This window comes from Scleropages formosus, chromosome 24 (genome assembly GCF_900964775.1).
Source record: "Scleropages formosus chromosome 24, fSclFor1.1, whole genome shotgun sequence".
NCBI classification, from domain to species: Eukaryota; Metazoa; Chordata; class Actinopteri; order Osteoglossiformes; family Osteoglossidae; genus Scleropages; species Scleropages formosus.
This window is the reverse complement of record NC_041829.1, coordinates 20,093,919-20,110,872: the sequence shown is the minus strand read 5'-3', so window position 1 is coordinate 20,110,872 and position 16,954 is coordinate 20,093,919. Positions and strand designations below refer to the sequence as shown.

General features: G+C 43.9%; 1 protein-coding gene across 19 annotated transcripts in view; it reads right to left on the bottom strand.

The window, feature by feature from the left end:
- The window catches only part of LOC108939557 (calcium-activated potassium channel subunit alpha-1), a 147,198-nt gene that overhangs the window by 105,624 nt on the left and 24,620 nt on the right, over window positions 1-16,954 (bottom strand). For all 19 annotated transcript variants that reach the window (XM_018760954.2, XM_018760955.2, XM_018760959.2 and 16 more), the window contains exon 2: window positions 12,379-12,546. In XM_018760954.2, the coding sequence (XP_018616470.1) occupies window positions 12,379-12,546 (168 nt within the window). The remainder of the gene's footprint in view (window positions 1-12,378; window positions 12,547-16,954) is intronic.

Genomic DNA, 16,954 nt, shown 5'->3' with positions numbered 1-16,954 from the left:
CTATACATTTTAAGCATTACTCCTATAATCCAGTGGCATGTATTGCTTTTTTGTGACTACAATAATTTGGAAGAGTCATTCATTAAGTATAAGATGTTAAGGATTAGAGAAGTTTCCAGTTCTCCACAGTAAACACCTGTAGGTACTCTCCTATAAAAAGAATCAACCCTTATCATAATTACATATATGACTGATGACCTGAAAACATGACTGCATGCATTGCAAATGACTAATGTGCTTCAGTTATACCTCATTAAATATTAATATCCTCATGCATAGGGGGTGCGGTGGCGCAGTGGGTTGGACCGCAGTCCTGCTCTCCGGTGGGTCTGGGGTTCGAGTCCCGCTTGGGGTGCCTTGTGATGGACTGGCATCCCATCCTGGGTGTGTCCCCTCCCCCTCTGGCCTTACGCCCTGTGTTACTGGGTAGGCTCTGGTTCCCCGCGACCCTGTATGGGACAAGCGGTTCTGAAAGTGTGTGTGTGTGTGTGTGTGTGTGTGTATCCTCATGCATGCATCTAACAGACCTGCAATATAAAAATTACACTGAAATGGGTCTGTCTCCTAAATAACAGAAGCCAATATGGGTGTCAGTATATTTTTGACAATACACTATCCACTGTGGAATGAATATCTAAAAGCTTTGGCAGGTTTTAAAGTAGACACACTAAATAATTTATGGCATTCAATAACTTTAGCACCTTCTCATGTTCCCAAGACAGAAATACGGATTCATTATTGCTGGAAGTAGAGCAGTGAGCAGCCATTCTTTTTCCAAGTGCTTCCCTTTTCTTCTGTCCATCACTTTTGCTGGGGATGTTGAGTGGTGAAAAACCTTAAGCAACTGAGAAAACAGAAGGTATACATGAATAAATGTAATAATACTTCCCTTTATAGCCTGCCAACACAAGAACATGAACAATGCATTACAAAACTTTCTAACAAACATGATGGTGATACAGTAGACAGCGACAATTTGGACTTGTGTGAACATGTAAATATATGTACAGATTACATTTTTATTTCCCCTGTAAATTCTTGTTTGCACACACATGTAAACGTAAACCCAAACAGTAGTGCGAGAGAAAAGTGACCCTGACGGCCACGCCGCACCGGCTGTGGTGGGAAAGCTATGATTTAAGACCCGGTCAACAGAACCTTTGATGCCTTAATGCTTTGGAGTCTATATTAATATAGCTGCAGATGTGGGAAAGCAGCTGAACAAACCATTTAATGAGAGCCTGCAGTCAGGCCCATAAAGGTGCCCTCAAATGGTTAATGAAGTGGCGTGGCTCACATTTTCAGACCATTACCTACCGCACTCCTCCATCCACTGAGTGCAGCAACGCTCCCTGAGCAGTGTGTGTATACGTGCTCTTCAAATACTGCTTCAGCACTGCAATATTTGGAAGACCTTCCAAAACAGTACGGCCAGTGCCATGACAGCCCCCAAAACACACAAATTCCCTCCAGGCAAACATAGGCACGTCTTTGAAAATGACGAGAGAACTACACGTACATGTACGCATTCGCTAGATAGAGGCCTTTCTCCAGAGCGGTGTGCAACCCGGAGTAAATACAAGTGTCTCTCCCACAGCACGCAAATGTTACTTTTCCTTCTACGACAGTGTAAGCGTTTGACCAAAGTAGGGTCGCACTGGTCCAGAGCCTAGAGCAGAAGCGCAGGGTCCAAGGCAGGGTACGCTGTGCATGGTATTATTCAAAATGTACCTGGAAAAGGTGAAACTGCACACGTGTACCGCGATATGGCGTTAACATTGCTTATTCCAGCCTTTCTCGCCGAAATATTCGTGGAAACACTCTGAAGTGTTCACGCTCTATGGACTGCTCGGCACACGGAGCTGCGAACGACAGGATCGCGTTCAAATTATAGAGCAAAGCAAAACCTCACCTCAACACGTTGCTCAAATGCCAAGTAGGACATAACAGGTGCTGTAAGTTCTCAACACCACGCTGGGCAGTGGAGCACAGCCACAGAGTCATATGCTTAAATATAGGTCGCCCCAAAAGTTGTGTACGTACACACACACACACACACACACACACACACACACACACACACACACACCTTTCCCACTGCACTAACTGTACCTTTACACTCACGTTAAGATGATCTTGTACTGATGTTCATTTATCCTTATTTATCATCAACATTTATCACATGTAATACGTACACCTCCATGATCGTAATTAGGCGGTAACCAATATGTTGTAACAAACCTAGACAGATGTCACGTACCCTGTTACACCGTTACCGCGAGTGGAAACGTAACGGGATGAGAAGCCAGGGGCCAAAGCTACGGCGGTAACCTGCAACAAGAAACTTTTGTACAATCAGTAACACACAGCAACAGAATGGGTGAAAGGCTGGAGGGACCGCTTGATGTAGATATTTTTGTATATTTCATGGTTATTGTGTCACGACGACAGCAACTGGAAAATCTTAGGTTTTATGCAAATGTCTGCTCCCGAAGCAGCCAATCCCTACTACTGCCCATCATTTGTGTTATTTGCCATCATGTAAAACTGATCCCCTTGTCTTTTATCGCAGCTGTATAATGTTACAAATAAGAGACCAAACAATATTCCTTAATCCACACATTTCTTAAAATCTCAAAGTGACAAAACACAATTTAGTGTAGCTTATTTCTTTGCCGCTTCTAAACAGAAAGAGCGTATCACAGTACTGATACTAACTCTAACCCCCCCCCCATACAGAGGGACACCAGCCGCTTTCATAGGGTCTACAGAGATTGTCCTCTCAGGTCACTGACAGTCTCTATTGAAACCTCACTTAAACTGGGATCCAGGCCAGGTATAGTCATTCTATTTCTTTAGCACATTTAGTATATTGACCTACATTAGGTCACACTAACCCTCTTTTCCAAACAATTATTGCACAAACTCACTTTTTCACATTATATATTTACATTATACATTTCTATTTGTTTTTAGTTTAGAAGTTAATATTGTGAACTTTACTGTGGTAGTAATAGTATATGTTGTATACACTGTCCTCTATATCACACCATGGTCCAAGAGACATGCTATTTCACGCCAATGTGTGTTCTAAACATATTGTGGAAGTGACAGTAAAGCTGACTTACTATTGTCATTGTACAGCTTCCTGTGGGCAGGGCACCCAAAGGGACTGACGGACGGTCTGCTCGACTGTGTTGTTGGGGGACAACCAAATTAAATGTATAATTAGACGCAACCTGAAAAGTCAGGATGGCTAACTGGCTCTTACAGAGATTAATATTTGTACCGATATTTGTTGAAAACATCAAGGCAAGATGCTAGTAAAGGCCTATAAATATTTCTACATTTATTCTTTTACCTGTGGGGCGGGGGGGGGGGGGGCAAAACAAAAACAAAAACTTGTTTCCAGTGTAGAAGCGAAATTAAGGTGAAGCACCTACCTACTGCTTTTAGAAGAGTCATGATAAAAAAAAAGAGAAGCAAACATTGCAGATATGAGCAGAGATTAAAGAAGAAAATGTTACAACTGCTTCTGTAATTTCTATTTGCTCACATAAGCAGTCTCCGAGAACGCCTGCAACACAGGTGCATCGCATATCGCACAGACTCTGCAACACGGTGAGGCTCGACTGCAGCAAGGCACGCTCTGTCTGCAGCTCCAAAACCCAAGGAACACCTCTGCTGCGGTCCAAACGATCATCCCTCCAAGAGTTGTGGAACTTATCACGGCGATGCATGGACAAGCGGTCAAAAGCATGTAAACTGTACGATAACTGCTCCGAACCTGCGGCCTGAATGCACCACATATCAGTGTAATAACTGCACACAGAGAGCAAAATTATTCCACCCAGGAGCGAGAGGCATGCAGTCAGTGGCCTCTCTCAGCAGTACGGGAAACGACTGACAGGTACACGGCACCTTCCTTTTCCATTTCCTCTTTCAATTTGTGAAGTGCAAACCAGAAAGTGAAGGTTCTGTCAAGATTATGGCAGTAACTCCATGTTAACAAATAAATTAATTGTTCTGAAAAGTATTTGCAACTGAACAAAAAAGTGGACGTAAAGAAAGCGGACAAATGTCCTCCACGAGTAGAAAAACTGCACGTTTTAATGTATGACACCAACCGTCCATCCATCCAGTTTCAATAACTGCAATGTCCTGAGCAGAGTCACGGTGAACCGGAGCCTAATCCCGCAAGCACTGGGGCTGGAGGCACCCTGGATGGGACGCCAGTCCATTGCAGGGTAGCCACACAGTTACGAACTACATGGAATTTAACATCACCAACCCACCTGAACTACAAATCAGACTGCGGTCTGGTGTCAGGGTGCGGAGAAGTGAGGTCTCCCACTCATGGGAACATTTGCAAGGTTTTACTCCTCATTCTGCATGCAGCAGAAGAATAAGCACAAACATTTTCCGCATGTAAAAAAGGTGTTTGTTTATGAAAAATACATTGACTGTCACACTAGAACACACAGCATGCAGAAAAGGGAAAGCAAATTCCTCTAAATCCCCGCAGTATCCCTGTCTAACACTGTCTCCATGTCTGGCGCTGGGGTCTGAGACATGGCTTCGTGTTTTTCACACATTCATTAGCATTTAACAGCCCTTCGTGGAACATCCTTGTCCTCTCTGTTCGGCAAAGACAATGCAGAAGTGTGAACAGCAGGGGGGTTGATGAGACAGTCTCCACCAGCGACAGAGTACCACACCTTGGTTTATGCACCACTGCAGTCCATAGAGCGCAGTGTGGGCACTTGGGGGAGCAGCTCTGTGACCCAAGGGGCATCACACCATTTGAAGTGAACCCCAGGGAAATTTTTGCACCCCTAAGCGAGAAGCCTAGACAGCAGCAGATCTGGGGACACTCACTGGCACTAACAGCACCCGAGGCCACAGCCATTTCAACAGTCACAGCACAGCATCACAGAGGCAGGAACAAGAGAGGAATCTGATGACACCCAGCGAAACGAAACCAAACTATAGCGTAAGTGTGCTGGTGAAAAGGGTGAGTTCACCTAGGCGGCCTGGCCAGGACCTGTAGGACATCAAGAGGGCAAAAGAGTAAAAAGAGAAGTGTCCCACATTTCGGAATTGCTGCAAATGGGCTGGGAAGACATAGCAACCCATTTCCTCAACATATTTGTTCACAGAATACCTTGTTGGGGTTGGGGAGGAAGATTCCAGTACTCCAAAACTGGAAACAAGTGAAACATTCAACCAATACTTCACACACACACTTACGCAGTACGGAAAACTAAAAGCGGAATACTAAATACTATAACCTAATAAAATGAACACATTCCGATGCAGACACATTCAAGCCACTTGGGGAACTTGCTACACAGGGCAGAGGTTTTAGTCATGTGCTATCTTGAATTTTGTGGGTCCAATTATCAGAAGGCCAAAATTCAAAACGATGTGTGTCTGAGTCTCAGTCTGAGGCTACGGCTGCACTTGTACGTCCCGCAAAGAGACAAATTCACATGTGTGTATTTATGCCGTGTGGGTAAAAGGTCCTTCATTTGTATACAGCATCACCGGTATTCTACTTTTATTTTTGGGCGTGCGGCACATAAGCATTAAAAGTCATTATTGCAGGGTGTTTTAAAGTACTTGAGGAGATCTTTCAATTACTTAACAGGCTGGAATGAAGCGAACTTGTCGAGGGCTGGGTCCACTAATTAGCTAAGTGTGCTTGGGTTACCCAGGAGTGAATCATAAAAGCCATGCTCCCCTCTGTGGTGTGGAATTTAAAATCAAAATTATATGACGCCCCAACCCGCCAGTATTAGCTTTAAAGAGGAGGAGTGTCTCCCGTGTTGATGAGTTTCTGCGAAATTGGCCTATGCAACTCTTCCAGAGAAGGAAGTAAAGTGCAGGACTCTAAAAGCTAATTTAGCATCAAACAATCAAGAGACACTTGTTATACACGAGTGGTCTACCACAGACGTATCGAGGACCCTTTCGGATACGAGGTTTCAAAAGCAAACTGTGGAAAAGCAAAGTCTAGCAGGACATGCAAGTGCGCCGGTGTAGCCGAGCCTTCCCAAAAGCACAACTTCCTTTCCCTCCCATTTCTTGCCAAAACAGCCGTGCGCATTTGTCCCCAGGAGAGCACAAGTCAGACTCTGCACCTCTATCTACTAAGAATCCTGTTTTTTAGTGGCCAAAAATGAAGGTAAACATACAAAAGCAGGACCTGTGGCCGCAAGAGTCATTGCCTTGCAATCCAAAGTCCTGTTCTCACATACTTGTTTACCCTGAGCTGCTCCATTGTATAAATGGATGAATAACTGTATGAAACTTAGTATATAAAACCGACATTGCTAGTTCCTCTAGCGAAAGGTGTCAGCTCCATTAATTTGTTATTGTCCTGAAAGGACATTTGAAAACAGCAGAGAATGATCCGGAACAAAGATTTTGGTGCTTCTGGTTGTGTAAACCCAACAACAGAATGAGCGCAAAGGAACGACAGGACAAATTGTTTTGGCCACTAAATTAAATCACTAACATGGATTTACATGCTACAATAATTAGTGACAAGATATTTAATAGAGTTGCCAAAATTCTGATGGAGCTTGAAGATTAGCTTTACACTGCATGAAGGAATTTGTGGAAGGGTTTAAAAATTCAAATCCTTGTCTAATGGCTTTTTTGATTAGCAGGACCTACCGGTACGGCCTGTCTCAACCTACACGGTAATGGGGTAATCAAGTATTTAACAGCGTGTCACGGGGAAGGAAGTATTTTAATTAATGACACTTCCGGTTCAGGGTGGAGGCAGCGCTTGAAGCATCTTACAGATGAAGTTGAGCTACGTCGAGGAAAAAACTATTATTCAGGTTCAGATGTGTCAATGCAATCATTTTGGTTTCTTTTTTTCCTGGATATCAGTTCATAGAAACTGTGTAAATACATGATACTGGGCACAAGTTTCAATGTATATTTTCTTTAAGGCACGGATATCAGATTGAAGCCTTTCCTTCATAATGCTAACCTTATCAAAGCTGAGGACTGAGTGAAATGTTCTGCTTTCCTTGACAAAACATTCAAAATTGCTATAAGGCATGCTCAGACATCTTGCTACACATATTGAGTCAGCTAGATTATTTCATAAATGTCACTAGCAGCTTTCAAGGGACCACCATTTCAAACTCAAAGCCCACACACACGCACACAGCACAACACTAGACAGCAGCCTGCGTGTGAAGATTATTCCACGCTATAGTGAACACTTTAGGGAAACGGCCTGATGCCATAACCATGATTCCAAAGGGAGATTTCATTGATGCCATATGTCAAGAGGACACAACAACTAGCTGCATGTTTCCACTTTAACTGAATGCAATAATGTCAACATTTGCGCTTACAGGGCACTAAGGGTGTATCATTTCTGAAAAGGTGCGTCACTCGGGATTGATGTGCTATGTTTTGTCACAGTGTGCCCATTGTGTGTCTATCTCTCTCTCTCTCTCTCTCTCACACACACACACACACACACACACACACACAGATTACCAACTCTGGGAAAATCGCACCCCAGGGATAAATGTGTCGCGTTTGTCTTTTCCCTGCTGTTCTAACACTCCAGCAAGCTATTTGGGTGTCTAGGATTGTATGAGGTGTTCTCCTGACAACACTGCCATTATACCTGGAAAAAAAGTCTGCCTTAGTTCCTAACTGGTGGCTTCCTCATTGACACTCTTAACTTCAACAAACTGGATACTTCCATGTGCTTGAGAGGCATGAATGGCACCCACCATGTATCAGGGCATATTGCTGAAATGTCCATCTCCATGTGTCCACCACTTTCAAGGATGTGCAGCAAAAGTTTTCCATTGAACCAAAATTTACAGCACAGTCAATGCTGTTCACTCTCCAGTCAGTGGAATTAACAAACATCCATTGAGAAAATCAAGTGTCGTCATAATGAGTGTCTACAAGCAACTTTCAGGCTGGTTTTCTCCAGGTGACTGGCACTGTGGAACTGGTCAATCGGTTGTGTGCGGGAGCCACCAGGGCCATATTGGAAACAACAGTAGTTCTCACAAGTAATAGCACTGGTGTAAGGCAGTGTACGTGTGTATGCTCCATGCGCACTATGGACTCAGACGCACATCAGCCAGTAAAAGAAATACCTTTGCAAACACCACACTTGTCAACATTTATTATGCATTCTGTCTTACTGGTAGTTGTTATATACTTTAAAAGTGTCACCATACAAATATTTGTCTTAACGTTAATGGAATGAAAACATAACCTTTGCACTGTCACCAAAGCACTTGCCATAAAGTACAGAAATAAGCTCCTGTATAAATAATACAAAGATCCTTGGATTTGGAAAGTCCGAGACAAATTAAACAAACTGAGCCAGTGCCCTTTACACAAGTGTCGACCTTGTTCCCAAGCTGTGCTATTAGTTCATCCCTTAAAATTTACATGAGGCTTTTCAAATTCATATAGTGGATGGAACACACAAAAATAGCGGTCAGAGTTGCTGCCATTGGACCCAATGGTTGCAGGTTTGAGTCTCACCCCCGGCTGTAGTACCCTTGAACAAGGTACTAACCCTAAAGTGCTCCAGTAAAATTACCCAGCTGTAGAAATGAGTAAAAAACTAAGTCACTTTGCAGAAAAGCATCAGATAAAATTAATGTAATGTAAACACTCTGTCAAAATGAGAATCTGAGAAAAAATTAGTACTGAACAAATACAGTAACAAGTTAGGGATGGGAGGAGTAGAGCATACACAACACACACACAGTACACAGACCAGGTGTACACTACAGAAGACAGACAGTCCATTTTAACAAAACCAATTTGATGCAGAACAGCTACTGGTATTTCCACCAACCTCCCCCCAATCCTAACCCCAACCCCAACCCATACAATGAAAATGTTTGCCAGCCCTATTCAGCCTTGGCCACCACCCAGTGACCGTGTGCCGTTGTGGTCTGAAACCTTATCCGACTGCCACTTTTCCTTCTGTGCCATTTTCCCCAGAGTAAAGACAGGCACTGCTGTTTACTCCTGCCGCTCATCACGGAGAGCTTTCTCCTGTTAATCCGCAGCTGTGGTGCGCACGCACGCACGCACGCACACACACACACACACACACACACACGTGTGCTGCCAGGGCACCATGAACACATGTCCCTCCATTGGAGGAGCTCTCACGATGAATGTCAGCCCCCCACACACATATCCACTTCCCTCAAGGTTCCTGTACATTTGGGCAGGAGATGAGGACCGGAAAATGCCTGCTTATGGTTTAGGTGTTTTACACATGAACATATACAGCAAAATACACATTTATAGTTAATATAGCTCCATACTATGAAACATTGCACAGATTTAAACTTTTTAATGTGGTCCAAAATAACTCGGGAGAAAATACACAGATTTTTAGGTTAAACTTGGAGGATTGTCTGTACTTAATACACACTGCACTTTGATGTGAAATTGGGGTCTGGTCAAGTTCATTCCTGAGCAAATATGAGGACAAATGTGGTGGTGTTAAGGGAAGAACAGTGAGCCACAGTTCTGACGTGGAAAACAGCAGCAAAGAGGAAATTGGAAAGGGATGCAAGAGATGGAGCAAGATGATTCTGCCATCGGCCAGCCTGCGATTTCAGCTTTTTATTCGACGTTGCCGTGGAAAAGGTGAGGCCAGGTTAGATGCGGTCCTGCAGGAAAGCTGGGAAACACACTGTTACTCCACAGCAGGAGATACGAGGAAGAGTGTGTCCTTCATTAAATGTCTCACCGGCTGAAGAGAGACACTGTCGTCTTCATTATTCTCTGTTCATGGACAGAAAGAGACAAAGAGGGAGAGAGAGGGAGCGAGGGAGAGAGGACGCCTTTGTGCTTTTTGTTTTAGATGGAGAATGCAAAGGATGACATAAGGTATTATTGGTATTACATTAATATACAACACAAGCATAATCACAAAGAAAGAAATGGGTTATTCAGCCTCAGGCACAGGATAGAAGAGGACTGAATTAATATAAAATTATATAAAAAATATCTACAACCCCTTTTGTGAGAAATTCCATGTTCAGAAGAGAGGCAGTTGTTTTTCCATGACTAGCCATCTCCTTTTTGGCTGTACGCTGCTTTTTTCTTCTTTCCTTTTCTTTTCAGGTAAAGCAGCAATCGTACCATTGCTTACTTCCTCGGCAGGGCCTTCCCAACACACCCGGAACGAATAGAAGGAAGCCCCCAGTAAGAGCGCATCGTTTCGCTCCTCCATCCTAACAGGGAATCTGTTTCCATTTTTAGAACAGCAGATGGAGTCATACATTATCCAGATAAGGGGAAGCCCTGTTTGGACATCTCTTTGTTGAGCTCCTGCCACCCTGCATGAGAAAAGGAAACAAACCCAGCTCCACCACCTCAACACTGTGCGCAGCAGCAAAAGGAGGGGTGGGGGGTGGAAGGAGCACTGTTGCAATACAATTACCTGCAGGTAACACTTGATCTTTCGCGACCTGCCGAGTCACCAGGCGTCACCACGGGTCTTGAGCCCGTCTGTGTGCATGTGTGCGTCTCATGTACGCAACACAGCCTTTCATTTGCATGTGCAGACTTTTTTCATTTGGCCGATTACATTTAACCCGGGACCAAAATTGCTTTCGGATGCCACAGAAATAGGTTTTAATTTGCCCCCAAGGATCCAAACAAGCTGACATAGAATACACATCTGCTGCACTTAGGTAAGCTGCTGTTGCTATGGTTACAAGACGGGCTCACTAAACACTGGCGCACTGTGCCATTATTGTTAAGCTGCAGAAGAACCCTAATAGAGGGCAGAAGTCTCTCTGCCCACCCACACACACACACACACACACACACACACACACACACACACACACACCTTTAGCCCTTTCACCAGTGCTGTTGCCTTTTTGGCTTAAAGCTCCCGAATACACGCTTACTGAGCAAAAAGAGTATGTCCAAAACAGTGCGGATCTTTGGGGAAAAAAGTGAATGAAGGCATTCAAATTTCCAACTCGCCACTTCTTTGTGGTGATGTAGAGAAAGAAAGGACAAGGAAAGATTTGTGTCCACAAGCACACAGACTCTTGAAGGAAGAGCTCCACGATAAGAAAATTCATTAGCAAACATTGGCAGGGAGCAGCTGCTGGGCCCTTTGTAATCTCCATTAGGGAGCGTGATAAAGTGCGGCACACAAACACATAAACACTTGAATAATTCAAGCAGTTCACTAAACTTTGAACGCTGCACAATCTCAGATGAAGGTCAAAGCCACCATAGTATTCTCCCTACATTTTAAATACTACCCAGCACATCGAAAAATTCACAAAGGTTACAGAGGCCATACAAAGGGCTACACGTGTTCACCAGCGATGGGAGGGTCCAAATGGGATTTCAAATTCAGAAATGAGAAAGGACCACAGCAAACCACTAAGTGCTGATCACACGGCCAGAACGCTCTCCGTGATACCATGAGCACTGGAGTCCCAATCCCATCCTGTACCACTGAAGAGATCAGAATAAACGCACGGCCGGCCACCTATGACACAGTACATGGTGATACCAGCAGGTTTGCCTGTCCAGGTTCGGGACACAGCTATTACGCAGCTGTGTAGAGATTGATGAATTAAATTGACAGAACAGAGCAACTGTAATCATTATCCAGTTTTACTTCAGTCCTGCCATAAAATGCATCCAAAGGTGAAGAGGAGGGAAAAAGGCCCTTCAAAAGTTCATCAGTCAACAATGTTGATCCACAGTGTTTTGACTACCACACATTCCCAATTAAGCAGGGAAATGTCGTCACAATTTTTAAGCTGAGGCTACTGGCCTGAAAGTAGTCTGTATATGAGGATCAGTCAAAGCTGATGCCACAACCTTTACAGCAAGTCTTTATAGTGTTCATCTAGTCATACAACACTGAGCTAAAGGCAGATCACACCCTCCAGAGAGTTTGCATGGCTGGTACCGTTACTGCACTTTACCTGAGTTATCAAGGCTATAATTCTATACAATTAGTCCATTATGAAAGTGTATTCCTTATCAGTATCAGCACAGAGTAATATTTCTTATTCAGGAAACAAAGGCCCTACTATATGCACATGTTCACCATGACAAACCTCCCAAAAACAGTGTATCACCTCAAACAATGAATGCAAACAGGAGTACTTCTGATAAGATTATTTTTATTAACCTCTTTCATTTATATTTACTGCATAATTGACGATAAAAAGGGGGGTGCAGTGGTGCAATGGGTTTGGCCGGGTCCCACTCTCTGGCAGGTCTGAAGTTCGAGTCCTGCTTAGGGTGCCTCGTGATGGACTAGCGTCCCGTCCTGGGTGTGTCCCCTCCCCTAACCCTCAGAGGACTCACCAGTACTCTGCCAGTCAGCGTCTGTGCCGATATCATGACTCCGGCCCAGTCTTTGACAGATGTCATCCAGCCCACTTCGCTGGCGGTGGCCTCAGGTTCCTTCTCGTCCAGGTTCTTGGAGGTCCCATTGGTCTGCCCACCCGTGGGATTATTAACCTTCTGTGCTTCCTGCAGCAAAGAGAGGAGGAGACACATAGAGGAGCGTCACTGACTGCTCCCACAAGTAAAGTATGGAGCGCAATACCAGTGAATGCAGTGCTATAACATACTCTCATCTGCTTCCATCTGACTAATATATTTAAACGATGGGAATAACAAGTTTAAAGACCTTTTTCAATGTTATTACAGGCCACAGACCCAAATCCTCAAGAAAATTCAGCGATCACACTGCCTGTTTGCAAAACTCAGATGTATGACTATTACCATGGCAGCCTATGACTTCCTGATGCTCTACAGCTTCCTGTGCCATGTGTGGGACGTCAGCTGGGACACGCGTGACTCACAGCCTGGGAAATCTAGACGGGATCCAAAAGCTGCACGCTCACTCACTTACTGGAACCCCTTCCATCTCTCCACCAGGTGTGATGGAGGTGAGATTTTTTTGTAATCGTGTCACTTGTTTTAAAAACACACACCTGGTCAGATTATAATGTAGGTTAATGCAAATAACTGATTTAATGTTTACAGCTTGAACTGTATTATGGCAGCATACTAGCACAGCAAGTAGCACCGGTGCCTCACAGCCCTGGAATGTACAATCGGTCGAGCGTTCGACCCCCATTCAGTCTTGGAGGAGTTTGCATGTTCTGCTCATGTTCAGATGGGTTTCCTCCCACAGTCCAAAGACATGCGTTTCAGGCGGACTGACGACTTAATTGCCAGTACTGCATGAGTGAAGGTGTGTGCGAGGGGCTATACTGTGACTGTGTCCCATCTAGGGTGAAGGCTGTTAATCCAAATGCCCTATGCTTCTGGGATAGGCTCCAGACCACCGCAACCATATTTTAGGACAAGAGGTTAACAGCAGCGAACGAATGAACAAGCGAGTGAATGTTTAGTGATCACAAATGAAACAGGAAAAAACCAATCTAAGTTAGGGATGAAAGGAACAGTTGTAATGATCTCCTAATTATCATTTGCCATAAACTCTCCACCATCACCCCAAAAGGCATTATCAGAACCACTGACTTAAAACCCACCAATTAAAAATAGTAGCTTCTGCTACTGTGAGGTCCCCCCCCATTCTGACTTAATACCACAGCTAACCACAAAACCTGGACGGCCAGTCTTCAGTTCCTTGTCAGAAACCATGTTATTAGGGATCAACACAGGCGACTGAAAACGATTACTCTACAGAATGTGCGCTTTCAAGGGAAAGCCCTTTACAACTAGCTTCAAACACAAATCGCTTATGCAGCTCATTTTTGCAACAAAATGATAGAGAAACTGATTGTGTACAATGTAAGCATGTAAAAAAAAAAAAATCTAAAGAAAGTGCAGTAAGTGTACGGAATACAAAATCCCTTTAATCAGCATGCACAGCATATGATCAGGGAGAAGATGGGTGTCCAACTCAACAGTCAACTTAGCGGCCGAGAAAACCCTCTTGAATGGCACTGAGGAGGCAAACACGCCAAGACAGCCTTTGGCTACAAATGCCTTCTGCTTGTATCCTGCATCCCCTACATCACCCAGTGAGATTTCATTAGAAATCACAGAATACACAATGAAATGATAGATATTTTAATACCACGATTTTACTCTTGAATAAGCACTCATGGCTGACAATGGATTAGTCAAATTTGTACACAAACAGCCAACCGAGGAAATAGGAAGCAACTGACTCTCCACAGCTGCAAAGGATTTAGGTCAATCTGGTGCACACTTGTGCAGAAATATCTGAAAAATTCTGAACAAATAAAAATCAACCAGATAATACAGTATATGCATATGTAGGCCTTTAATAGATGTCATAGACTATTAAGAATAAACATGCCAGTTTACATAAATAGGTAACTACAGACAAAACCAAGTCCAGTTACTTTCAACAAACTATATTCATTTTACATTAAAATACTGAATAGCAGTTACAATTACAGAAGAATACGTGCAATTTCAAAGTTATCTAAATGAAACTAAGGCCGTTCAGCTGTCTAGCAATATCAAGGTGGTGAAAAAGAAAGTTTAAAATAGAGAATGAAGGATGTGAATACAGTGGATAAGAAATTGGCTGCATTAGTGCCAATTATCTGTGTACTACATCAACTTGAAACAAACGAATAAAACAGGGACAGTATACTCCACTATCCGGCAATACAGCTGCAAGAAACACTGTTTATTCAGGCTCTGCCAATACAAAATTATTTTCTAGTGGAATTGAATTATTGTGGGAAATTGTCTCATCAGGAAGAAGCTGATTTTCCATCAGTCGTCGGGCAAGTTTTTCAGCGGTGAACTGTGAAGAATCCAGAACACTGACGCCACACAACGCAAAGGTGGGCAGGCAGCCTTGGAGCCTCGATCCACGTTTGTTCCTCAAAATCAGTTTGACTCTCTATTAGCTACACTCTAGCAAGGTGCACAAACGTTCCTCATTTGCCGACACTATTTTGGTGAAAGTAAGAAGTGCTTTGAGGACTGTCTCAGCTTCCCACTGTGATCCAACACACCCCTGTGCCTCTACATTTCAGGCACGCTTGTTCACAGCTACAAGGCCCAGCAATGGTATTCCATGTCCCTCGCGCACACGCAGATCATGTTTCATTTTTATTGGATAGCCAACTTCAAAGAACTTCTGGCATGTGTCAATATAGTATGTGGTCTGCATCAGCTTGAGAATATATCTTCAAAGAAAACTTGGATGGCCCTTGTTTTTCACAAGGTGTGTGTGTGTGTGTGTGTGTGTGTGTGTGTGTGTGAGAGAGTGAGAGAGTGAGAGAGTGAGTGAGTGAGTGAGTGAGTGAGTGATTGAATAAGCCACCATTTCCCTAGATGATCCCCAAGGAAACAAGGCAAACCACTCCAGACAGAAATCAGGCAGGGTTCTAGACTGAGGCCAAGAGAATAATGAAACACTAGAAGTAAAAAGTCAAAACGGTAAGAACCTTTCAGAAATACTGAAGATTAGAAAGTCTTGAAATAGTCTTCCATTTAAAAAAGCAGTACCTCAGAATAATTATTTGAAAAGACAGGGAATGCATTACATGGGTATGCTCAACCTTCACAAGTGTGGAGAAGGGGCTTCAATGTGTTCGTTGCAGATTCTACCATGGTATCTAACCACTTTGCTTTCGTAGATACAGGGGCAGCCTACAATCAGGCTCCGCAGGATATCCGGTGGGGGACTGCTGAAGGTGTGAGATGGCCACATCGCTCTTACACACTGAATATATTCACATCAGACAGCCCCCCAATGTTATAGATTTCATAAAAATGTCAGAGCTGTGCCTTCAGACAAACTGTGAAGCACCCCAGGGTCAGCAACTGCTCCATGCAGTCATTAACTTTTTTTTTGGGGGGGGGGATTTGTCAGGAACCAGAAGGTCAGCACAGCTCACTCCTGAGGAAAAGATGAATGTCTCTATATAGTACAAGGGCTTCCAGAGAGTCTTCAGACCGCAGGAAGATACACGGCTGGGCTAGGTAAGATGTCTAGTAAGGAATCTTTTTAGGATGGGGGGTTTAAACCAAGGATCTGGGTGAAGGCCTTGAAGCAAAGATAAGACCTGCTGAGCAAATGATAACTCCCTACCCTGAATGGAAGCACCCGGAACTCCCCCAGGAGCCAGAGCGAGAAGTGCAGCCTGTTCTGTACAGGCTTGTGGTCAACACCACTACCTTCACCAGGTGGAGTGGACTGAAAAAGAGCAGACGAATAGATAAAATTTCCCTGTCTGTTCCGGGTGGCTGAACTGATATCTTGACTCGAGTGTTTAAAACTAAATTTTGTGCAAACAGCAACAGCGAAATTTGGGTATGACTCTGCTAACGGCACTTATACCCTTGAGCTGCACTTTTTCTTTTTTTTAATAAATTCCCCAAAGGAACCACTGTTCATTCATCAGTGAATCTGAGTGAGGATGACTGAAAAATGTCAGCCATGACTGGAAGTAAGAATAATGGGGGGGGGAACGAACAAGCTTGAAAAACAGTGCTCTGCCCCAGGAAAAGAGAATGAAGCATCAAAACAAACTATGAATTATTTATTGAGCCTGCAATGGATGGCTGAACAGATCTGAGAGGACGATGTAAACAAGAATAAATTCTACTCCATTTGAGTGAGCACCGCGCGGAGTCCGTTTCCCCCAGCGCACGCGGCAGGACCAAGTCTCTCCGGCATGCCATGGGATACTCCGCCTGCTATTTTTACCCCCGTGATGTCAGAGCGGGATTGAGCTTTCAACACAGGCACTGGGCAGAAACGTCCCAAGCTGTACTTCCAGTGTACAGAAACTCAAGCAATGGATACGCATATGAAAGCAGGGACAGGGTCGTCAGAGGTACGTTCCAGACCCTTCAGCATCATGGTTCTTCCAGGTGGAAAAGCACTTTGCACTTAGCACCTTGAAATCTCCTT